General features: G+C 39.5%; 1 protein-coding gene across 1 annotated transcript in view; it reads right to left on the reverse strand.

The window, feature by feature from the left end:
- Window positions 1-6607: 6607 nt before the first annotated feature.
- The window catches only part of CAP2 (cyclase associated actin cytoskeleton regulatory protein 2), a 53626-nt gene continuing 33732 nt past the window's right edge, over window positions 6608-26501 (reverse strand). Inside the window, exons 7-13 of the mRNA XM_026047015.1 lie at window positions 26350-26455; window positions 14394-14583; window positions 13369-13544; window positions 11985-12108; window positions 11674-11756; window positions 8979-9119; window positions 6608-7399 (exon numbers count right to left, since the gene is read on the reverse strand). Of these exons, the coding sequence (XP_025902800.1) occupies window positions 7316-7399; window positions 8979-9119; window positions 11674-11756; window positions 11985-12108; window positions 13369-13544; window positions 14394-14583; window positions 26350-26455 (904 nt within the window). The 3' untranslated portion in view covers window positions 6608-7315. The remainder of the gene's footprint in view (window positions 7400-8978; window positions 9120-11673; window positions 11757-11984; window positions 12109-13368; window positions 13545-14393; window positions 14584-26349; window positions 26456-26501) is intronic.

Consider the following 26501-nt stretch of genomic DNA (forward strand, 5'->3'; position numbering starts at 1 on the left):
CGTCGAGGAGGGGACGGGGGGGAGAGGGGGGATATGGATGCCACTTAGGAAGAGTCCCTCGGGATGTTTCCCGTCGCTCTCCTTTGGAAGTAGTGTAATATTTCTAAGTAGTCCCCTTTCTGCTTCTGTTCCAGGGAAGACCACGCTTCATCAGGGGGTAGGGAGGCTTTTTCCTTCTATCCACCCCCCCTCTTCGTGTGATGGTCTCGCCCAGCGCGGAGGCACAGCCGCCATGGGGCTGAGTGGAGGGGGTGGGGTTTCGCGCTCGGTCGTTGACGACCGTTAACGGCCGTTGGTGTCGCAGAGTCGTCGGCCGCCTCATGAGGGAGCCGCGACGCGCACAGGTAGCGCCTCCTCCCTCGCCTACTTCTCATGTTCGCCCAGATAGCAGATACATTAATCCTAACAGGCTGCGGTAGGTCATATCAGGTGTATGGACCCCGATAAGGAGTAAGGCTCATTCTCATTCTGCAGATCAGTTTTAAATGGTTCTGATCATGGAGGTGTGTGTTTTGCATCATGCAGCTGACTAGTATCAATACAGAAAACTTATTTCAAAAACATGGCAAGTTTTGTCGTGATTAGGAAGGACACTGAAGAGTGAAAAAAGAGAAGGAAAAGACAGAAGGAAGATACTGGAGTGTATAGAAGAAAACCATTTAATGTACCTTAGAAAAAAGGTACCACAAAAAATTCTTTGAGAAAAAACAAAGGCAAAGAGGAGTCTGAATTTATGAAAATGTAAAAAATACGTTCAACAATTCCAAGATTATGTTTAGCCTGAAATATGTGATCTTAAAATAGCTATTAATTTGTAATAGGAAATTTTGGAAAATGGCAGTAAAAGTAGCTTAGTAGAGATCCACTTGCATAATATTTCACTGATTTCTTTATCAGGTACAACTTCCTTTTTTTTTTTTTTTTTTATTTGGCTGTTTACTGAAAACCTTTCAGAACCAGCCAGTGTCACGCAGACCTTACCTTTTGTGTCTGCATAACCAGAGTTTCTGCAAGCCAGATAAGATCTTTAGTTTCAATTTCAAAAGCTCACAAGCTTCATATAACGCTGCCAGTCACCTGTAAATTTCAGAGTTGTCAAGAGTGTTACAGAAACCAAACCTATTGGATCTCACTGTACAGCTATACTGGATATCCAGGTGAAATTGCATCAGTTGGCAGCAGGGAAGTCACAAGTAGTGGAGGCAGATGATGCAACACTGTGTTTCTTCACTGACAAGTTTTTTAGTTCATTCTTTTGCCTTGAAAACAATACTGCTAAAAAAAACCCCAACAATTTCTGTATAACCAAACGTTTAAATTATTCTGTAATGGTTCTGATCAAGTACTGAATCAACACGGCTTGTCAGTGGTGTTGGAGCTTGCACCATGTTAGCCTTTTTGATTGCAAAGAATCTTGTTTCATTGCTGTCCTAGGTTGCCAAACATTATGGAAGTACTTACAGTCTTCCACATCACTGATTTCTCCCTCCTTGAACTTGTTTTCTCAGTCAGAAAGGGAGATAATCTCTGGTAGTTCATTCTGCCAAGTGATGAAAATAAATGGTTGAATGCCTTTGGCAGCTTTCTCTTTTCTAGAAGCACAATTTAGGCAGGAGGAAACCTTTTGAACTAGATGCAGAAAAAGGAGTTAAACCCCTAAAAGATGATGCTGCAGTAGTTAAGAATCCCATCTTAAGCTCTTTATATATAGATAGGTGCTGAAAAACATGATCTATCACTATTAAGTAATGCAGCCAGTAGGAAGTAATAAAGCAGTGGTCTGCTTTAAATCTGGCTGTTGTTCAGAGCTACAGAGTTTCGTTTTTGATCCACATCCCAGCATCTTGTTTTCAAGGCAGAAGGCTTAATACCTTCCTTTGCCTGGAGCATTCATACCATATCTGCCTCACATTATAGTGCCTTAATAGCAGTCCAGGAAGGTTGAGAGTTGTTGGATATTTATCACCAAGCAACCTGCTGTCATTCCACAGTGCTCATTTAGTGTTATGTCTGGTCATATGCGACCTACATATGTTCATCCAATTTAGAACAAGTATGTATGGTCATATGCAGAATGAAATTTAAATGCCGACCTTGGTTAAAGTGACTCTTCATTTCTGAAACACACAAAGTCACCAGAGAGCGAGAACTTTTCCCTTTGCTGGGGCAAGCAACCAGATACAGACCTTGGCGTTTGAAAAAAAAATGAAGCTTATGTATCTACAGGAAAGTAAAACACTATGCATTACAGTGCAGAGGGGTGGCATAGCTGCCTCTCAGATTAAGTAAGTGTAATATGTCACTGTAAGGTTAATCTGTCTTGTCCAATTGAGGATTTTGAGGCAGAGATTGCCTCTAAAAGGTAGCATGGCCCACTGAGTAGAGGTTTCTTTTTAATAAATGCACCGTCGGGTAGAATGCGTACAGAAAACAGAATGCCAGTGGTCATGCTAGACCACAGGCGATAGTGCCTCTCCCCATCCACTCCCCCAAATTCTTAATATACGTAAGTTAGCATGTTTTTTTATTTCATGGCATTGTCTGTCTGGGGAGTTGTATGCAAATTCCTCTCATTGCCTTTTGCTTTGACCTCGTTTGAATTAAGAGTAGGTAGAAAATTCCTCAGAAGTGTGACAAAATTATTAAGTGCAATGCTGAGAAACTGTAACAAATACCTGTAATCCCCTGGCCTGTGCATTAGTGAACCTGGAGAGGAAATGGGAGTGTGACTCTGCTGACACTGGGACCCAGGGGCTTGGAGAAGCAATGTCTGTGGTGCCAAGTGATCCAGAAGGGTATTTGGTTTGCAGCAAAACACAGGGAAGTATGGTTGAGTGTAGAGCTTCACTACTGACTTTTGGGGGGAGATAAGGTAGAAAGTGTTCTTTATTTTTTTAACAAATTTATACCCCAAAAGCTCTTCATGGATGTTTCAGCCAGAAAAAGTGAGCAAGATCCTTGTTTTCTAGTAGTCAGAACATTCCTTGGAGGGTGTTACTTACGTTTTTATCTAATGACTGCTTAATATGTGACAGCTATCTCTTTACAAGCACCTTCTCAGGGTGATAGCTCTTTATAGGCAATGTTTTCACAGGAATCAGCCTGAATAACCTCTGGCAGGAGAACTGGATGTTTTACGTATTCTGGATAATTACACTGCTTGCTAGTGTGTGACGTCATTCCATGAACATTATCTCCTGTGGCTGTATACTTCTGGAAAAAAAAAAAGTGACAGCTATTTCCACATTTTAGAAGGAACCCAAGTGTGCAGCTTGCAAGGAGAGCACAATGAGGGTGGATGCCGAGTTAGACTCCTGAAGGGTTTCAGGTAGCCAAGTGCCTAATCTCTAGAAAAGAAAATCGTGGTGCAGAGGTTGGTGAACATGCATGTACACAACAGCACTGAAAGAAGTCATACAGGGCAAGGTACACCAAGTACTCAAAACATCCATTGTAAGAGCATGAATGGTTTGGCTGAACACATAGAAAATATTTCTGTTTTCAAATGTAGACTTAAAACTCCTTCCCCTTTTACCTACAATATCTGTGGTAGATAATACTTTTAAATTCAGTTGGGAATTTTTAATGAAATATACTTTCAGTGCAAATGTGCTTAGCAGTGTTCAAAAGATCAAATTAATCATTGATAACAAGAAGCAGATATTTTTATTCTTCACTCCTCATCAAAGCCTTTCCTTTTACTAAGATGATAAGTTCAAAATAAAGGTTCTTTAATGTTTTAAGAATGATTTTGGGGAGTAGAGTTTCTAGATACTCAGTACACATGTCCTTCCCAAATACTCTATTGTGGCATTTCAGCCTGAGCAACAGAGCCTATGGTGGCCTGCACCTCAGCGGGTTCCTGCCACCTGGTGGATACACAGAGGCACTAGCTCCGATACTTCTGACTTCCATTAATTCCTGGTAACCAATACGCTGAATAACTAAGACAATACATTGACAGCGGTCACAACATGTGAGCATCATTAAAGCTTTCTGTAGGAAAATAAAGCTTTTTGTATTTGGACACTGAGTTACAGATCTCTTTCTCTTTTACATTATGTATTTATTGGCAGTCTCCTAGCATCTATACCAATAATATTTGACCCATGCAAGCTTAGAAAAAATAAGCAGCCTAATTACATTGTACACTTTTTGTTCCATATCGACATATGCACCCAATGTACCTCTGTTCAGACAGTTGCACAGCATAGCCACAACTTTATTGCAGTGCAAAAGTGACACAGAAATACAGAGCTGAAAAGGTGTGGCATATCTTCTATGACAGTACAGAGTAGAAAGGAACGATCCCTACCACATTAGGACTGCTTGGAATTCAGCAGGTCATTCCTTGCTGGAGTCAAGCATTAAATAGGTCAAGCTCGCTCTTGAAGGCTTGGTGGCTGTAATTTATCATGGTTTGAATCCTCATTATGCAGAGTGACAAGCACACTGATCATTTCCAACTCATGATACATCTGATCTTTCAGAAAAGTTGCCTTTTTTTTTAACATTTAACTGTATTCAAACTCATGTAAGGCAGAATCAGAACCTGGGATTTATTTTGTTTAGTATTCCTTTATAGTTTTGAAGTTGAAGGCAGGTTGCCATAAAGGAACAGTCCATCAACTTGAAATGTTTCACCAGTGGTTTCAGAAGGATTAGAGCTCTACACCAAACAAAAGTTGGTTGTAGATTTGTGTCATGCATCTGACTGTGAATACTGGATAAAAGATGTCTTGCTGCTCTTTCACATTTCTGGTGTTTAATAATGCATGAAGTCATCAGCCCTTCTCCAGTTGAAGTAGTTAGCTTGGGAGTTTCCACACACGACCTTCCTCCTTTTCATTTCACTCTCTGCTTTGTGGCCAAGTTCTTGTAGTCTTCAGAGTGACATGCATGCAGAATTACTGATTAAGCCTTGTTTCTACTAGGGTATCAGCCAAAAAAAGTGCACTCATGTTTTTGTATGCTGCAGAAGTATCAGTGACTGGGAGAAAGTATAATTTCAAATATTCAAATGTTTAAAAAAAGAATTGCACAAGCAGGCACGGTCTGTTTGTTGGGGATTTCTGTGCAGCAAGTCTGAGCTGTCTCACTGCTTTCTGTTTATCAAACACTTGATACTTGTTTTACATCATCTCTCTAAAGAGTTATGTGGCTTCCTGTTGGTGCATAATGGCTTGATCCCTATTTGATGCTGGATAAAAACAAGAGTGAGTATTTCAGATCGGAGTACTCTAGAGTGTGATTTTTTAAACAGAACAAATTATGACTGTGTTAAGGATTAAGCAGTCCTTCATGAACACTTCTATCATGGTATGTACGTGATGACCATTGCTCAGGGTGGGGCTACTTAATGTGGAGCAGGTTAAAGCAGGAGGAACGTGTCAAAAGCCTTGCAGGGAAGCAATGGGAAAAGCTCAGAGAAGGCAGTAAACCTGATAAACTTACATCAGGGCACGACCAGCTCCCTAGACATACTCTTTGGAAGATAAAGATGTTTCTAAAAATGAGAAACTTGAGAAGCTGAATTCTGTGCCTGTTAAAGATGATATGCACAAAACTGCAAGTTTATTTGTTAGTATGCAAAGTATCTCACTCTTTACTGTCAGCTGGATTATGGCACTAGAAGTGATAATGTTTAATGAAAGGAAGGCAAAATTGCTTTTTCTCAGTTAAGCTCTAGAAGTATTTTTAAAGAAGGAAACAAACAATTAAAATGCTGCCATGGAGGAAGCTCTGAACAATTTTGTATTTAAGCAGCTCCATTTTCCTTTTTATTTCAAAAGAAGTTTACTGTTGAAAAAACGGTATGTACTAAAGCAGGCACATTATAAATATAGATAAAACATCAGATTTTAAAGCAGAAAAGCTATACAGAACCTTGCTTTTTAAAACAAAACTTTACAGAATGAGCACTACTGTTCACTGTACCGTATAAGGATTACAATCAAAAATAGTTAAAAAAAAATTGAAGATTAATGTGCTCTCAAGCTAAGTTATGCACAAAGTTTAGCCTGTACCTAGTTCTGCCACCATCTCACTATGATTTCATTGATATTACAAGTATTACAAGTGATCAAAACATATGCTGTCTTTTTAACTTTTAAAAATTTTATTAGTACTGTGTGCTGAAATAGTACAAATGTACACAACACTCCACCTTTGTTAGAAAAGCATGTACAATAGGGACTATAAGGTAGAATCACAGGGCAAAACAAGAAATTATTTCTCTGGTTTGGGCTCAGAATTAATATGAAATAAATTTATGACTTTGCTTCATGGACATAGTTGGAGTTTACTAAGTCTTACAAATGTAGGAGAGAAATAGATATTTTTAATGAACATGAGCTCCAATAGCAATATCTTAAAGGAACAATATTAGCATGGAAACCAGCTGATTTGTGTCTCAAATCAAAATAACCCTCTCAGTTTTCTTAATGAGATGCAGGATACAGAGTGAAATTTTACCTGATAAGAGCTTTTTTTTTTTCTGTCTGTCTGTCTGTCTGTCTCTCTCTCTCTCTCTCTCACGCACACACACACATGAACAAAAAGAAAAAAAAATAAAAAGAAAAATGGAAATCCAAGTAACTTGCAGCACAGTTTTGGCTTAGGTAAGGTTTTATCTTAAGGAGAATTGTGAATTTACAAGAAATAAGAGCAAGTCTGCATAGACTGTAATAAAATGTTATCTCACGAAAACTTAGGGATCTTCTAAATATACATGCTAGAAAAATGTTTGATTAAAATCCTGGATTTTTGTTTAATTATTTTCTGTTAGCAAAATGTATTGCTGAAAGTTGTCCTTTTTGCTTGTTTGAAACAAAATCCATTATGATTGCCACAGAACTACAAGGAATTGCACACTTTCTGAGAGTACATTTTTTCTGCTTCATAACGGAATTGCCTAAAGGTAAAAATAAACATTGAAGTCTTAATACTGTTTTTGACTAGCAGAAACATAAAAGGGAATGCACTGAAGCCATATGATAATAAAAAGTATCATGCAGTATTTTGGCTTAACCTCTACAGTGTTTCAAGCCAATGATGGACTGGAGGGTAGGAGGTATAATCCATTACATTCACAGGACATCATTTAGAATCAAAACCGTAAGTGAAGGCAAACTGTGTGGAAACTCGAGGAATACTGGGATGCCTAAGAAAAGCGTGCCAGACGTGTTACTGTTTCTAGCATGCAGAGCTACTGCTTGCAGGCTTATCACAGCAGTATGAGCTACTGCGACTGGTAGCTCTTTACTGCTTTGCTTATGCTGGCTGTGGTCAGCACGTATCGTATGGCATTAGGAGGTTAACCCACAATCTCTGCAGGTTCAGTGACCAACTTAGATCCATCCCATGCTGTCTTGAACTGTTCAGGAACCGGAAATTCTTTCTGGTAAGAAACAAAAGCAATAGTACCAGTTAGATACACACTGGCTACTTTATGAAAACGAGTGCAATACTGTTAGTGCTACATGACTGACAAGGCATTGAGAGCTCAGACATGTCAGGATTACAGAGAGGTCTTCCTCATTACCCTAGGCAGCTATTTTACAATACCACACAGGAAAGAGCTGTATTGCTGTCCAGTTTCAAATAGCCTTGGTATGGTGCTACTTCATAATAATCCCTCACATCATTATTTGGGACAACTAAATAAATATAGTTCATACCCAGAGTCACTTTAGACGCCACCAGTGACTGGGCTGGAAGGCAGGGGAAATGATTTGAACATGGAGTCCTAGTGAGACCAACCATTTTAGTGAGGAAAGCAATACTTTCTAGTACGGAAGGAAAAAAATAAAACCACTATCATTTAAAGTGTAATATACTTAAAAATATACGGTATCCCTGGCAGAATACACAAAATGAAACAAAGCACTGCAGAAAGTCTCCCTCCATGCAGCATATTTGTTAGAACTATGGAAGGTGGTGTTAAAACTATGGGAGGTGTTGCTGGGTCCTTGCTGTGGTTTCAGGAATCAAACCAACCAACCAAAAGTGTGGAAAGGCTTTTCTTTCAGATCTAAAGAGGATATCTTGATAACCAATAATTTCAGATGTGACTAGTGATTTGGGAGCAGTTTATGGAAGGGGCCTGTTTTTCAGAAGCAGGTGAATATGCATTCCCTGAAAGCCATTCCCTTTTTAGCTGGCCAGGCTGAGTATCCTGTAGTCCCTTCTGGAAATGTGGAGCATGCAAATTCTCTTTTAAAATGTATTTTCTTTTATAAAACCCAAACCCCTTTATCATAAAAAAATCCATTCCAAGAGAGTTACAAAAAATATGAGGCCTTTCTGGAATTCCAATACTGCTTAGTTTAGGGAAGCAACTGAAAGTGTGTTCTACCTCTGTGATACTTGTGCTGCTGCGTGCAGTGACAGAGGCAGGACCCCACTGGAGATGCTGGTGAGCCTAGCATGCAAACTATATTCGAACAAAAAAAGGAACCTTTGCTCCCGGAAATGCATGGCCCTCTTGTTTCAGTGACTTTGCGGGGCCTTATTTGAAAAAGCATAGGAAGTACTGCAGATACTATGCATGTATCAACAGCTTTAGAAAAAAAAATCATACCATATCATTTGATCTGTAGTACTTTATCTTAGCTTTAGCATCATCATTTTAAGGCAAGAGTGTTCTTACAGTGTATGTGAAGTGAATTTCTTCGTGAGATTATGTTTAGATACCATTTTTTAAAAGAATATTAACTGAATTGACAGGTGATGAAGCCATCTATCAAATTAAAAAGAAAGAAATTAATTTCTTATCTTTGAATTTACTTTGTGCCCCAGGAGAAAGTTCTTCCTGCACTCATAGCTGAACTATTGGTAGGCAGAAATTCAATCTTTTTGAATTGTGTTTTAGTGATATGTGCGCTATGTTAGTTCTTACTTCCCTAGCAGTTTAAAGGCTAACGGCTACTATGGCTAATGGGGTAGGGTAAGGAAATCTTTAAAAATATCCCACTCACGTAATCGCCCTCTTGAGGGATGAGGATGTTCATTTCGGATGACTTGGCACTCACAATCTCACAATCTAAGGATTCCTCACTGAGGTAGATGTGGCAGCCTTCAGTTTTGTTAATGGAAATGGTTGGCACTTTTCCCATCACCTGCAAAATAAAATATAGTTAATATGAAACTTTAACATGTAAACAAAAACGTTGTTAATAAAATCCTTCTTCCCTGATAGGTCTGATTTTGGTCACCAACATCTGATAATTATGTCGTCTGCCTGTGCGATGCTTCTGTTTGATACAGAGGCATATGCTAGATGCTGTGGAAGTTCTTGGTGGTGGTAGCAAAGAAATATCAACAACAGCAAACTTGTAGTTGTGAAGGTGTAAACTTTTAATACAGGCGAAAGTTCTTCTGTCATTCACTCTAATTTCAGTGATACTTTCTTACTGTTTTTTAATCAGCAAGAAATTGGACACCTCAACACCAACTCAGTAAGGGCAAAGCAATAACCCCAGTTTATAGCACTATCCAACGAGTGTTTTGTAATACATTCTGAACACTACAGAGTTCTTCCAGGTGCACAATAGGCAAGTGTTTTCTAATGCCCTTCAGACAAGGACTGCTCTGCAAAAGTATTGAGACCAATTTAATTGCAACTCTAAAGATATTTTGTATGTCACTTTAAAAGCAAGCATGTGATTTACTTGAGGAGAGAAAGGGAAATAAATCTTCTCTTGTTTACAAATCTACAGATTAAAAGATTTGCACAGGACTAACTGGCTGACTCATTGTTTGTCAGTCAAAATTCCTCCTTCTTCTGCCCTTCATAGCGCAAAGGAGGGCCAGCAACAGCAATACACTCTGGACAATGTATCAAAAGGACAGAGGTTATTTGGAGCTGTAAAACAGCAAGAGCAGGTGATAGATAAGTGCTTACTAGCAAAGAGGAGTGTCTTTCATGATTCAAGTTAAGCTCACCTTCTGTTCTTTAACAGAAGAACAGCAAGCAACGACCAAATAATCTACCCGCCTGCATCCCACTCTGATCTGTGGAATGGATCAGTGCATCCTAAACTGATCTCTCTTTTCCTTGACTAGGTCTCATGAAATAGAGGTGAAAGAAGGGTGTGTTTAAGGCAAACATCTATCAAGAAAAAGAAATAAGGAGAAAGGAAGGGCAAGTAGTACTGCACTACTGTAATTACTTTTTAGTAGTAACTATTTTTAGCAAGATCTGTTATGTTTAGCCTGTACTGAAATGTGTTGCGTTAACATACCATGTTTTTGCAATTTACAGGCACAGGTCTTCAAAATAGAGAGAAAATTGAGGTGCTCAGCACTTGGCTGAGCCAAACCCTATGAAAGCTGCCTGACTGATACAGCTTACAGCCAGACTCTTTTTAAGTGAAACTCACTTAGCTCCATTGCACAGAAGCCTTATGCAATATTCATCAAACCTGCTTAATCAAAAGAATTTTGCTTCTTAGGAGAGCTATTTCCCCTTTATGTGAATATTAACAAGCTGTGGCTTTGCTGTTCATTACGTATGATTTTTTCAGCTTTCATGAATAGTTCTAGTAGTAATGATAAAAATCATCTAATTATTAAAAAAAATTCCAATAAATGCCTAGGATTTTTTTTTTCTGCAATTGTCCTGTCATAGGAAGACATATGGTGATTATGAATAAAGCTGCTTGTTCAGAAGATGATGCACAGTTGATAGTAATGTCATGCACTTGCATGATGTTTATCTTGCTATTATTCTCTGTGGTGACTGTGACCTGTATTACTCAAGCATGGAGCAGGGCTGTCTGTATTTAATGTCATTCAGTAGGGACAGGCTTTTAAGCCAAAGAACTCACCTTGCATAAAGCCTGGCATTTTGGTATAATTTAATTCACATTTCATTTATTTTCACTTAAAATATTTCTAAATCCTTACTTGAGATTATCTCTCAGACACAACCCAATATTAAAGCATGCATAGCTAGACCTCTTTGGGATAGAAGTTTTATAAGAGACAGGCAGAATCTGACTGTATCTTGAACCCGGCAAATATCTCCCTGAAAAAGGGCCATATACAGAATAGGAATAGGTCTGTTTTCATTGCAGCATTTCCATAAAGGAAAATGATCGCTTTGCTCACTGGTACAAGATGTACAAAGATGAAACTAGTGCAGACTCATGGCCCTTTTCCAGGCAAGTGATTAGGCTGTTTATTCATGCAACATGGCATGTTGCTGACAAGGGAGATTTTCAAAATTCCAGCACCTACTTTCACTTCATGTCATTTAGTTGTCATTTGACAGTCTAGTTCAACATTTCCAGTGAGAAATTAAGACAAGAAGAAACAACCATCATTAGGAATCAATTAGCTCTTTGCCAGGATTTGTTCTGTGAAGCACTGCTCAACTTTCAAGTGCGAGGAGGTGTTTACCAAGAAAGCAAGGAAATTTGGCCCAGAAGACATAGTTGTCTTTATGTAAGATTTGTCTGCTTCACTGGAATGTAAGGGAGGTTTGAGCAATGCTCTGTAGCTTTTCATAGCCACTTTCTGTAGCCACTTTAGCACGTTTAAGATGCATATGGATGCATTGGCCTCTAACTGTAGTGTGCTCATGGAACTTTTTAATAACCTGTTGTAGGTTCATATTGGGCTCTTTTTTTCTGCCTTTATTCTTTGTGTTTTGTACAGAGATTAATTTACCTGGATTTGAATATCCTTTGAATTGATCACTTCCACGATTCCCACAACGTTGTCAAACACAAGGCCAAACTTTTTACAGTTGTCTAAAATAAAGACAATCATAAATAAGAAAAACAAAAAAAGAAAATATATACACATGCATGCTCGCTACATTAACTTTTATAATACCTCATCTTACAGTAAACAGCTAAGCAACTTTGCTCATGTGATCAATCCATTAAAGCAAATGGAGCTATTTGCATGTGTTACCAAGAACATAAGGTTGTTTTCTCCAGATTAGCATTTAGAGGCCAGTTGAGCTGTCCACTCACCAATAGTAATTGAATTGATTTTTCCTTTTATCTGAAGTGTAGATTTGCTACACTTAAAAATGTAGGCCACTTGCTTGAGTTCAGTGTTGGTAATAACCAGGTCATTCTTATCCTCTTGATATTCCTGTTTCAAAAGAAAGTCTGTTTAGTTGCTTGTCTCTAACCAGCCAGCAGTCAGGCAGATGGTAGTACAACTTAGCTTTAAGTCACTGCATCTTCAATTGCAAGAGAATAAAAGTCTTCCCGTGGCTTAACAGTCTAGTCTGACTGGCAATTGGGTGTTGCAGCTAATTCAGTCTTAGGTGATTCATGAACAGATTTTAGAGTTGCATAATTGAGGAACTTAGCATAGACCAGGACAAAAAAAACAGTATTAATTTGGGAGCAAAGGCGTTATGCACACAACTATTTAAAACTGTACTGGCAAAACTGTCACTTGGCTCCCATGGATTCTGGAACAAGCACCCTGAAGAACCGAACAAGTTACTGCTCCCACGAATGTTATATAATGCTCTGTACAGTGCATTAGGAAGAGATGTGGGCATCACCATACACATCAGTGTAATATGATGTAAATATACACAATATGTATAATATGATGTATTACACAGCAGTAATGCATCACAGGGGAAGAAATTTCTCTGCATTATGAGGCCTGACGGCAACTTTATACCCTGCTGATGTCAAGACAGGTGACATTTTGACCTCACTATGCGCAAACTCTACTCTCCACAGTAGCAAATGCTTATTTCAATTCATGGATGAATAAACCACGTATTGTTTCCTCCCTCTTTTAACCAAGAGTCACATGACTTAGCTCGCATGTAGGCATATGCCTCATACACAAATGAATCCTCAAGCTTTAAGCTAGTCTTATCTTTCTATCCATGAACTGAAAAAAAAGGGAACACTTGTCTGCTAATTTAGGCATGCAAGATATGTTTGTATGGAATTAGTGTTGAAAAGAAATATATCTAATTGCATTGGCTATCAAAAAGAGAAAGTGCAGAGTGATAATAATGTTATCTCATAACATAACATTGTAACTCCTAAGAATGGCCTGTGAGAGAGATTTAAACTGGAATTCTCCACAGGATTTGCTTCTGGGGGATTGTGTGGCTTTGTCACCATTTGCTCTGTTGGTTCTGTCACTCTCTAGTTCAGGTGAATTAGCATATGATTCTCAGAGACAAATGAATTAATTTCAGAACTTCCGGAATAGTAGCTATAGCTGCAGCAAGGCAGTGTAATGCAGAATCAGTGCTTCCTAGCTGCAAGATGCATTTGTTGCATCTTGCTCCTGGACAACCTTTTGTGATACATTGAGGGCTCGGGCTGGTTTGCAGCATGCAGAGTGCAATTCCAAGGAGTTAATGAAACTCACCACTCTCCACTTCTTTCCCTCTAGCTCTAAGACAGGGGCATGGCTCTGCTGAGGGGAACTCTTGGGAGAGGTGGGACTTGGAGTATGGCTTTTCGTGGGAGAGGGAACCGGCGGACACTGGGCACGGAGGCTGGGGTTCTTGTGAGTCTTCTGGTCATCAGAGACATGTCGAAGCCCTGAAAAAAATATCTTAATGAAAAAGAGCCTCTTTTCCATTCCTAAGGATATTCACGTTTAAACAAGAAAGAATATACCTAATCTACTTGTAATAATGTTAAACTATCTAATGAACTTTTGACTTTATCGAGATTTGCCTCAGTAACCACCTAAAGGGTAACTGCCTACATATTTTAGCAATTCATATAAAACCTCTCTTATTGCAGATAAACTGTCCTTTCTAGTCTTACTAAGTTATGAAGACTATCCTTTGTATCTCTACCTGGAAATGCAACAATGTCTTTTAGTTGCTCTCTGTAGGAAGCCTGCTTGCTATTTCATATTGCTCCATGGAAACTACTTTTCCACTAATTTCATAGCTCCACCTATAAAAATGAGGCTAATTTATGACTGTGTTTCATCTAGCCCATAGCATTAAAGGAAGATACGGTATGCATTAAGTTCACTGCCATCTACCATATTTTCAACTGCCTGGCCTGCAGTAGGCCTAAGTGATGCACTCCACACTGATATGTGAGTGTGCAACTTCATAGCACGTTTTGACACAGGTTTGTACACCGAGTGTGACGCAGAAAGGGAAAAATTCTGACTGCAATTAAAACTTACGAGATTCATTTGCCACTAGGCCTTTAAACAAATAGTTTGATTTTCCAAAACACTGAACTTATGTGAGTGCTCTTTCTAAAGCAGGTTTTGGTATTCAATCTCATCCATCAGATTTAGTGCACACCACAGAAAGAACTGAGTTGCCTAAACTTAAAACTGCTGTTGGAATTTGGATCAGTACACTTAGCAGCTGCTCTTGTAGCTGGGGTGAAGGACCACAGTTTGATTTCTTTTCTCCTTACCTTTGGTAATTGCCTCTCCCTGGTTTAGCTGTGCAAATAGGGCTGAGCGAGATGCAGTCCCCTCCTCCTTCGTGGTTTCTGTGTCCAGGATGGGAGGAGGTCCTGGTGGAGGAGGTGGGGGTGGCGGGGGGGAAAGACCTGGCCCGCTGCTTAGAACGGATCGCATAGACATGGACGAAGCGACAGGACCCTGTGTGAAACGGATGGCAGTTGTTTTAGATATTCATTTTCTAGAAACATTTTTTTATGATAACTCATTCATTGTCTGTTAATGCTGAGTTAAGCCTTTGGGCAGCCACAGGCTCAGAAGAACTGCTGACACCATAATCAGAGTTACACTATGAACCTTCTTCTATATCAAAAAAGGCAAGGTGAAAACCTGAGAACCTACACCATGACCCCCCTGCTGAAGTGCCCACCTAAAAGATTTCTATCAGGTGCCTGTCAAGACTTTAATAGTAAAGATTCCATAATTTATTCCAGTACTGGTAACTGAGGTCATTCATTTCTAAAATGCATTTTTGTTGAGCTTTAGTTCACTTTCTAAAGTTCTGTTTTTCTGTCTTCCTCATTGCAGGAGATCACAGCACACAAATTATGAGAAAGTTGCTGAAGTAAGTAATCCACTCTATCAGTTTGCATAATCAAAAGTACATGTTTGCTCTGAATTATGATGCTTATGTAGCGTATTATAGTACAAACAGAAAATGTTAATTAAGATCTGATTAAGATTTCATGCATCTTGCAAATAGAAAAGATAGAAAGAATCCAGGAAATTGAGAATCACTTTTTCTGCCTTGCCACTGAGTGTCACTCTGACTCCAAACAGTGCTCATCTGTACAGCACTTCTCTGCAGCAGAGCAGAGACTATATTTTAAAAGAATTATTGTGCAAAAAATAGAACGCTTCTGATGAATTTAGCTGGCTACACAGGGGTTAGGCATTGCACTAATACATATTTACTAGGTGGGCAGACACAAGGGAAGAACAACAGGGACGTATGGAAACACAGATCCTCTAATTGGCTACCTTTGCTAAAAGATGCAGGTGGTTAAAAATGCATCCCTAGTAATCAGTATTGGAAACAGATATTAGAGGATATTTTCTGCCCTTTATGATACCACTCCGTCTGCTTTCCATTGAGATGAAACACCAAAGTATCCATATGGTTCACGCAACTTACAAGAGTGAAAATGGCAGATATTTTTTAAAGAGTAGTAGTAAAATAGTTCTGGCCTCGGATCCCAGACTGACAGTGGGAAAGGGCCTGAGGTGTATGTGCTCTCTTCTTTTCAGATATGCTTAAGAAAAGGGCACATTTGAGTAAGTAACTGCGTTCATACCTCTTCGTCAGTATGCCACTAATTAAAGGAGCACAGAAAGTGTAGTAATAAAATTAGCTGCTATTTTAATGTATATCCTTCTCACCTGAGCTGCCAGCATACAGACGCTGTTGCATTTGAGGGAGCTGTTTATGGAATACTTCAGTGATGAATACACTGTAAGAATCTTTGCCACATCACTGACATTAAGACCACGCCGCACAAACGAAACTCTGGTAGAATCATTAGTACTCATATGATAAATGAAACTAGTGTAGCAGTACAGTGTGTGTCTGGAAGGATACAAGATCTCTTAAGGCAGTGAGCTCTCTTCTGTGCTATAAAATCTCTTTGATCACATGTAAATAAATGCGAACAACTGATTGTCACATATTGGCACGATACACCACAGTTAAATCCTGATGTGGATGGCTCTTAGGTATTTCACTGCTGCATGGATGCAGCTAATGTGGAGCTGTTCTGCTTACACCCTTAATGGGTAGTTGTATTATTTTAGTCTGAGAACAACTTCTCCACAGGGCGCCCAGCTTACACTGTTTGCCTTCCTGCTTCTGCTATTGCCAGTAATGTTACCTGCAGCAGAGCTGGCACAACTGTGAGGTAGAATAGTCAAAAGAGTTAACGTAAGTGGATTTAGTGGCACAATCAGCTGTTGCTGCCTGAGGCACAATAGACATCTTTCCTATCTGTTGCTTGAAACCATAGCAACTGAATTCACTCTGTCCTGGTTATCTAGAATTATGAGCACTGCATTTGCAGCTTTTTTTTCCCCCAAATACTCAGATACCCTGAAACTGTACTCACTGTTCACATTGCAGAATCCTGTGTGCTTTATGGGAGGAGATGATGTAGTGGGTTATGATTTGTGATTTCACATAAAAAAATTGATCATCTGATTTCCCAGATGCCAGAATAAGAGAATAATTAAGGGTGGAAGGGATCCTTGGAGATCATTTAGTGCAACCTCCTGCACAAGCAGGGTTACCTGGAGCATGTTGTACAGGAAAGAGACCTTATTGATTCCATCTGCATAAATACACTGCTGTGATACTCTAGAGACTTGTATGTGAAAGACTTACTGTTCAAGGAGTAATTTTCACCTAGAAGCAGAAGCAGTGGATATTATTTTGGAATTAGTACCAGATAAATTCTGTAAAGGCTGCAAAGATGCCTCACAGCAAAAAGATGCAGGAATTAGCTGGATATCCTACATGTGCTGAGGGATGATGGGCCACTCTGCCAGTCTCTGCTTGAGCTGTCAAAATAGGGGGCCACCACAGATCCATGTAGAATTCAGACTGAAACGTGGCTGCTGAGCTGTGTCTCAAAAGAAGTGTTTCCCAAACAGGCACAGAAGTATGGGAATGTGTATGTAAGCAAGGTGGAGGCAAAACTGAGAGAGATTTAACTGAGGAAGTGGACAGTCTGCCTCACAGGACTTTGAAAAAACTACCTTGTGAAAGCACAGACAAAAAGCAGGGATTTTAAATACGGAGTCACCTTTGGATATGCTTCTTTATGACTGGAGAATGTCTTGTTTGCTTTTAAGAAAGGGAAGAGGAGGGAAAGGATTTGGGCAACTGGAAGAATCTTTATCTTCTAGAACAGTACTTACTGATGAGTAGCTAAGTCAGAACAGAAACTTCAGACCATGATCTGAGGCCAGAAGATACTCTATTTTTTTTTGGTTGACAACTAGGAAACAAAACCTATCCCTTTCGCTCCTGCTGCCCATCTGCTTCCTTTTCTCTTACAACCTTGGTCCAACATTCACTAAAGTTAATGGCTATCTCCACTGAGCTCAGAAGGCTTTGAGTTAGGCCTGAAAGCTACTGAGGAGCTGTCACAAGCTCTCAGGAGATAGCCAGGGTTCAGTCAGCCTCCTTTTTCTCTCGTTTTCATGTGAACATTCACAGAAATAAGAAATTGCATGAACCTTTGTTGGAAACTTTTTCCTGCGCAACCATTTCTTTTCTAGCCTCTAACCTGAATTATAGCTATACAATTTAACAGACCATCACAGTGTTTTCAATTAGCTCTGAACATTTATGGCTAATGTCTGAAAATCTGTACGCTTCTGGAAGCTACAATCCATTTCAGACATAAATTAGGCCAGATAGAATCTGAGCACCAATCAAAGGAGAAAGGGTTGCTGAAGTAGAGTCCAGGACCAACTGCTCTGCTGTCAGGCAACCATCTTAGAGCATAGAGACAGCCAGGAGAGGAACCCAAAGAGCCTAGTCTAAAGAGCAGTTTTAATACCAGACTAGAGAAATAGTCCTAACAACTTTTTTCATTAGTTTTGACCCCTACTGCTATACAGACTAGCATGTTATGAGTCTAAGTCTAAGAACCAAACTGATGTCACCTGTCACCTTTCACAGACTGCTCAGACCCTCAGGGTCTAGAATATTTCTGACCTAGACTCTTAAGTTGCTCTGCTATCTGGCAACTCCGGGGTATAGTCCTATCCAATTTCAACTAAAGTGCTATTCACAAAGTCCATTCATTTCTTTTCTGTACAGGGTGGTGTTCAGAGAGTTGTTGGGAATACAAAAAATGGCACATTTTGTGCCCACAGAAGTTCATCTTTCGTGAAGTAGCAGCTGCATACCAGCTTTGCTATTTGCAGACAACTCTTTAGATTAACTTTGAGCAGATGTTAACAACAGTGTATCTTTGCACAAAGAGTATTAAGAAGCATTTGGACTAGCAAAGGCAGATATTTTTCAGCCCCCTTTCTTCCTCTTTTATTTCAGCTGTTTGTCTTGGTGACAGCTGCTCTTCTAAGTGCTTTGGTGTCTGCAGACACCAAGACAAGTTAGGTTGATTTTCCTAATTCATGTGCTGGAGTGGTCATTTTCCTTCATTTTCAAATGAACTCCTTGTGAGAAGTATCAAGGGAATGGATAGCTTTAGCCCTGCTTACTGAAAATGTAACACAGACAAGCCACTCTTTTTAAGCTTGCTAGCTTTGTGCAGTACTGAATTTGCTGTGGTTTAGAGCTTGTTCTTAGGGCTTTCTGAAACAGGGGGGAAAGGTAATAGTGAGTGAGGTCCTATCAAGAATATGAGATGCGGGCCCTACTTCCATGTGGTAATAGCTCTGTAGAGGATGGAACAGGCCAGTAATTTCCTCTTGGGGGGAAAAAAATTGTCTTCACTCTTCTACTAAGATAGACTGTAATTGGGGTGACAGAAATCATCAAGAAGGCTCCTTGCTGGACAGCCCAGAGCCATGTGCACAGGGGCTCCAGGACTCCCGCTGAGTGTGGCTGAGCAGTTGCCCCGAGTGACAGTGTCCAAAGTTGCTCACAAGACTGCATTTGAAAATGGGGCTAATTGCAGAACTGCAATACCACCTCAAAATATGTTGTGTTTCTACATTTATCTCCTAAAACTATCAGAAGGGTGAGATAGTCTACTTTTTTTCCTTGCTGACCACCTAGCTGGCTCACTGAGAAGAAGAGATGACTGGTGATGTTGAGGCAGCTGGCTGATTAAAATTCATCTGTCATGAGTATCACTTAAACCCCTCAAATCTGCAGTAGCAAGGAGCGAAGCCTTTGCTTTTGGCAGGGTTGGCCTTGCTTACAGCACACTTCTCCTGAGCACGCTGAGCCCCTAGAGCTCAGTGCAGCAGCCAGCCTTGTCTGCCAGACAAAATGCTGTTGATGCCCAACACAAGCGCTTTGGATGCCACCTCGTCACTAATTACTGGTGGCCGTATGCAGCTTGAGATGTTACTTACAGCTTCGTTACATTCAAGCCCAGCTACTGAGAGACAGAATTTGGTTTTATGTCTCATCACAGGTTCTATTACTTCCTGAGCTGTTCTTGCTGACAGTTTTCTGGGTTAATCTTCCATAACACATTATTACATTTGTAGTATCAGTACCAAGGAGCCCTAGTGAGGGATCCTGACCCCCCAAAGAACAAAAATCAGGCATGTTCCTACTTCTGTCACGACTTCCCTGTGGCAATTGGGCAGGGTTGAAGTAGAACCACACAGTTTAATGCACAAGTGTATTTCTGTCAGGGGGTAGGAAGGGCAGTGAGGATCCTGCCAGGACCTGAACCCCTCACCCTGTTATCCAGTTTTGGCTGACACGGCAAAGCCTAGAAGCTGGGGTGAGGGCACAACATTTGTATAGTGGAAACCTGCTGTGAAGAATTTAAATGGAGACCTAACTCTTGTAGTTGTAATGTTGTTCTTACTGAGGACAGGTAGATCACAAATGACTAGAGAATGCGCAGAAATAAGTTACATATGTGTATAATATATGGTACTCATTAGTAATTCATATGTAAATATAAGTATTTATTTGTGGCTGGGACAACAGATGGCTTGAATGGAGATATAAAATCTCTTCCTTAATTTATTGAAAAGTCGGTTTTTCAAGACAGCAGATAAACAGGAATCCTAATGGGAACTTTACATTCTCTTCCTAAAAGAAGATACCCCTCTTCCCCCTCTTTGTTGTAATCTTAGTTTCACGCCTCAAACGATTACCGTAGTCTATATTGTTCTTTCCATATATACGTACACCCAAAGACAAGAATGATGAAGCTCCAAATATCATGTATCAGCCTCTGTGAACAGGTGCACCAGGAGTCAGGGGCACAGAGCTCTTGTTGAAGTGTTTCCTGTGTAAATGTAGCTTAGCACAACAGTCCTATTACCTACCGTATTTGAAGCCACCTGTTTGCAATGGGCTATGCTGCGCTGAGATGCACAGTTTACTAGATGAAACAGCTGACATGCCTGGCCTCTACTCTTTGTGAGTTAAGTACAAATCAGCAAAAAACAGCCCACCCTCTTCTCCTTACTACTGCTTCCCAGCAGAATTATTTATCTGTTGAGTTTGCATGCTTTGAAGCACCTTTTAATACACTTCTGCCTTTTATCACCTGCTCAGGATTTGAAATGGTGCTCACATCTCACAGTTACCCCATCAGAAATGTTTTACACAGCCAAGGACTTCTAAATTGTTTGGCAACTGTACGCTAATACAAGCTAAGCTGTCCATAAATAACTTGCTTCGACAGGCACCTTAAACCATGTCCTACTTACATACAGCTTTGTTAAAAAGAAGACAAATACCTTTTGCAATTTATTTAAGTTTTAATAGATGTGCTTTCCTCCTTTCCTTCCATCTTATGTGTTTTCAATTTTCTGTTTCTTCTCCCCTTTCCACTGGGACTGGATTGCATTAGGTTACAGGTCGGGTTGTTTTTGACAGCTACCATGAAAGAAACCTCTCCAGGTTCTCCCTTAGCATGTTCAGGCACTGATGCTGAAAGGACATTGCTGACCTCCAGCAAAAACAAAGTATTTTTGAAATGAGAGGGTAAAACTACTTTCTTTCAAAGGGAGTCGGATGTAATTGAGACACTCTTTACCGGAGGCAACTAATTGCAGGATTTTATAGGACAGTTTCCAAATAGGATGATGCTTTAAGGAAGTTTTGTTTTGTTTTGTTTTGTTTTGTTTTGTTTTGTTTTGTTTTTCCAAATCTTTCTGATGCCAGTTTTTGGTTTGACACTGTACCCAAAGCTGAACATTGCCTCTTCTCTGGGAAGGAAACAGTGAAGATTAAAGGATGGAGGATGCAAGGAAAATGTATATGGAAAAGCAAAGAGGAAATGGGAAGGAAGGGAAAGGGACAATTTTGACACAGAAAACTTGAGTGTTCTGAAAAAAAGGTCTACATCTTATCCAAAATACAGATATTTAAATCAACATATGCTGTCCTTGCATCTGACTGAGGCTGTAGCTTTGCATGGAATTTGGCTGTACAGTTTTGACCGTTAGCTTCAGTGCAGAGCCTCACATGATGGCTTCTTGACAAATGGGTCACACTAGACATAGCAGAGAACAGGACTGGTAAGGATGACAGGAGGCTTTTGTTTGCACAAACTGGTCTTTTGCAACTTGTTCTCCTGGAGAGTTATAAATTTATTTATATAAATTTATTCTTAAATGATTCATCAGGAAAAAAAGACCCGATTATACAGTATTGATGTCAATGGGAGCAGAATATAAATGAACCTCAGCTACTTGTAAAGATGCAGACTTCCTTCTACAAATTTGTTTTGAATCATAAATAGGGAAAAAGCATTGGTAACTTGAGGGAAATTGGGTACTAAGCCAAACAGTGTAGTGAAATTCAACCCTGTTGTATGAATATCTCTTCAGATCCTGCTGGCAAAATTACTGTACTACTACTGTACTGCTTTGTGTACTACTGTACACAAAGAAAAAATACTTGCTGCAGCTCCACCTGCAACCGAGAGGAGTGGTTAGGACAATAATCCTTAAGCAGGCTTTGTTTTTAACACTTATTTGATGTACAGGAAACTAGGGCAAGCTCTCCTTATTGCCAGTTATTTTAGTGCTGCAAAGTGTCCTGTAGAAATAGGAGCAGAAGTTTCCCTTCCCCCAGTTTACTTGTGCAATCCTTGTGGCAAGCAAACTTTTATGAGGCATTCTTGGGAGCTTATAGTACAGCTGTTCACTTCTTTGCACTACCAAAAAGGAAAGAAAGAAAAAAAAAGGATGGAAAAAAAGAGACATGCTTCAATAGAAAGCCTTTTAGGCCAAATAAGTAAATAAAAAGACACTGACTCTTTATCAGTGACAACTGAAAAAGACATAGGTTACTAACACAGCTGCAAACATGAATTGCAGCATGGGTAAAATGCTGTATTGGGCATTTAAAATATTTCTTGATGATGACAGCTTTTGCCCAAAGCTCACTGATGTCTGAGAATGTAAAACCAGAGGCAAATTAAAGCATGCAGATCTCCATCAGGATGGTAACTTCTATCGTTCCCATTATGATAAAGTGAGTAGAGTGAGCTCGTAATGACCAAAGGCCGTATATGCGGCAGAAGCACGCTCATATTTTACAGTCAACATAACGAGCTCCAAAATTACACTTCTTAAGGAAACGACTGTTACATCCCTGTGACTGCCACTGACAGGCACATGGTTTCTGACACATGCACTTTCTCGTTAACACTAATGAAAATCAAGACTTTGGATCATTATAAAAGTCCTTGGTGGCAGCATGTTCTCTGGGGCAACCCTGCTCACAAAGATGCACACTTTAAATATGCAGATTTCCTCTGTGAACAAAATACCAAGATATATCCTAACTGTGTCCATGATGCCTTGAAAGGCCTGTGTGGGGATTTACCTAGGGACCAATTTTGTACCCTCATTCCCCATTAGTAGTAGAACAAACAGGTGCTGAGGAGCTTGACACTGGTGATTTCTGGGCTTTCTCCTCACACAACCTCACACATTTCAATAGGATGCACTCCTGGAGTTAAATACTGTGACACTGCTTGGCAGCATCAGAACGAAAGCAAGTAAGAGAGAACGATGGCAGCTTTTATCCTCGGTTTTTTATAAAGCTGGTAGAGATACCTATTACTGTCAGAGCCAAAGTCATCGCCAATTCTTTCCATCTTTCGCAGCCGTTCTAGTGTCCCTATCTTGTAATTTATAATGACATTCCTTTGCCTTTTCTCCAAGCGAATGTGCACTGCCGGGGCCGAGCAGGTGACAAGGCGCGCTCCTGAGCTGCTTGGAGGTTGGCTGCAGCTGCCCACGCGGCGCCATCGCAGCGTGTGCGGGGGCTGCAATGGGGCTGCTTTGTGATGCTGCCGTGGAGCGCGGCCAGAAATGCACACTCCGATACACAGCAGCAATAGAGAAAGGGGCCAACTGCCCGTTTGAAAATCGGTCCCTTCCTCTTTGTAAATCCAAGCTTAGTCTGAGCTAGTCTGATGTTACTGTTGTTTTGTTGCAGGTTGAGCTATAAGAATAGGGTTTGGAACCAAGCAGCAGTTAATGTTCTCCCTGACTCGGGCTCTTTAGAAATGACCGAATGTGTTACTTAGTAGCTTTTTATATAAAGCTTCTGGCATTGCTTTATTGACTTTTGCAGACAGGAAGGGTATATTATGGTTATTATGTTCTTATAAATGTGTACTCATACTGGCCAAAGGCTTTTTCTGTCTCTCCTTCTATAAAATAGCATTTCAGTATCAACTTTTGCCTTTCATGAATGTGCCACTTTTTCAATGCCTTGCCAAACTACTGCTTTTTCCTTTTATGCATACAAGTGGAAGCCGCTGTGTGCAATGATTAACAATCGTGTCTGGAATATTTCTAAAGCTTTTATATATATTGTATTCCCATCTAGGCTGTGATTCTGCAGACCTTTATGCATAGCTTCACACAGCATGAATCTGTGACTATTTCATTCTAAATTTAAAATGTATAATGAAAATCAAATTAGCACTTTAGTAACTCATTCCTTTCTTAAATATATTTGCTACTGAGCTGCATAAAACTATTTAAACAACACTTGAATAACAAGCTATTTAAACAACTCATTAGTTTACTGGATTCTGATTTCATTATACATACATGAAGTAAAATCTTAAAAAATTATGTATCCTTAAAAATGTGTTTGTATTTTAATCTTTGAGCCCCACACTATATAAACGGTTAATGTGAGTGATCAGTACTTCTAATACAGCCTCTTTCAGGTCTGAATGATATCCAAAGTTAGTGTAATCAATACATCAGAGGCGGTAATGGTCTCATCACTCATGGGCACAATCTGAGAGGAGTCCTTAATATGAACAATCACAGCTAGATTTGTATTGGGCAACTGAAGAAGGGCAAATATAGAGACATAATGACTTAGATGCTGTTTTTAAGAAAAAATATCATCTGCAATAGCTAGACTTCTGGATAAGACTGTCAACACTTACAACACTAAGAATGACTCCTATTTGATAAAATGGCAGTAATGAAACCTTGGCTGATAACACTATTTCTGTGCGTGTAAAGTTCCATTAAAGGTGAAGATGATTCTCTGTATTAACAGAAATAAATCTGGCCCAGGTTCTCAGGCTTATTCTGCTGACAGACTACTACTACTTTTTCCCCTTATCTAGTAATCATTTCAAGAATCATTAGTTCTTATAACACTCAATGATTAAAGCAGAATAGGATATAGTAAGTGTGTAATTTTGTACTAAGTAAGAGAATCCCATTTAATATTTTAAATTCTACAGAAACCTACAAAGCAGCAGCTAATTTCAGACATACAATTTATCAGGTTTAAGCAGTTTTACATTGCTTTAAACTAAGAAGTGCCCATAAATCATAGATTCTCCTTGTTTGATACTGCATTTTAACACTAAAATACTCTAGGCCTGTACAATCTCTAGAGAAGGGTGTAAAGATGAAGTGGCAAAGTCTGTTGTTGAGCACAATAAAGTTTAGTATTGGGCATATCATGAAAATATTTCAACTCCTTCTGTCTTAGTCATAGATGAAACATAAATTCTTTTGAGGAGCATTGTCAATAGCTACCATTGCCTGATATGTAGCATTCACAGGGATAATGTAGCTTGTATTCTATTTGATGGCAAGTTTACCCTTTCTCCTGCAATTAGGTAGAATTAAAGAATATATGCGGAGTGAAGTCCTGGGGGGTCTGCTGAGGGAGTAAGGAGCACAGAACTACTAGGATGACATTCGTTTATATGGTTATCACCTCTGCAAAAGAGGAGATAAAGTAACTTCTTTAGATATGATGTTAAGATATTCCATCATAAAGCTGTATATCAGTAAGCTGTTACAGTGGCTTGGTTTGGGTATTTAGCCGGTGGCTTATATCAGTCTACTTAACAGTCATTTAATATTTTGAAGTTTATTTGCGTGTACAGAAAAAAAAGGTATTCTGAATGAATGGTTGTATGTGCAAGTATGCTTGTGAACTGATAAGTGTAGGAGATGATAACACCGAAGTGTTGGCTGATTATATTTTTGATATAACACTAACTCTAATCTGAGCTGGAACATTGCATTCATGCAGACAGTGGACATAAGCTCTTACATTTATACCCAAGAGAAGGTTAATTCTTTGTATTTACACCTCTCAGAAAATTACTGAATGCTGTCATCTTGACATGCATTCCAGATGTGATTCACAGAAAATGTTTACATAAATAGAATATAAATACTTATGCACACAATTATAATCTCTCTATATATACATATATATAAATAAGAAGTATTTACTTCAGAAACTACGTCTGTATCTATAAAAAAAAAATTATGAAGATGGCTATAAAGTAATAACCTGGAGTATATCCCTTGTGTTTCTTTTTCTTGTTATTAGATCACTCTTTGCATCTAGATTCTTTTCACCATTCTCCTTTTCCCTTCATACTCACTCAGTTTTCCTTTAGACTGATATTTCCTTTTATTTTGGGTTTTGTTCTTAGCTTCTACTATAGCAAGCCTGGAAACCTGAATTTGCTTTTCCTCCTCCTCTGCCGTTGGGGGTTATGGCTACAGCCCTCCCAAATAATTCCCCCATCTTCCTCAAAACTTGTGCTGCAATGGTCTAGTGTATCTTCTCCATCTGCTTTTCAAACCTTGTTGCTTGGTTGAGAAGCCCATGGACCAGGACTTCTGTTCCTGGCCTAGGAAGACCTAATGGAGACCTATGATCTCCATTAAAAGCCAAATTGGTTGCTATTATTTTAAGTACTTGTAAGTACTTCATGAAATACTTACAGTTTTGCTCCAGGTGAGACCTGTGGTATGGTGCTCCTTGATATAGGCTTGAAGCTCAGACCAGATATTCAGATATGCCTTCACCCAGTCGACATGGCGTTCATCACTGTAAAACAGGGGCAATGCGGGTGAATGTTCGTGTTTGAAAACCT

The sequence above is a fragment of the Nothoprocta perdicaria genome, unplaced genomic scaffold (genome assembly GCF_003342845.1).
Source record: "Nothoprocta perdicaria isolate Ctin4 unplaced genomic scaffold, notPer1 scaffold_47, whole genome shotgun sequence".
In the NCBI taxonomy this organism is placed as follows: domain Eukaryota; kingdom Metazoa; phylum Chordata; class Aves; order Tinamiformes; family Tinamidae; genus Nothoprocta; species Nothoprocta perdicaria.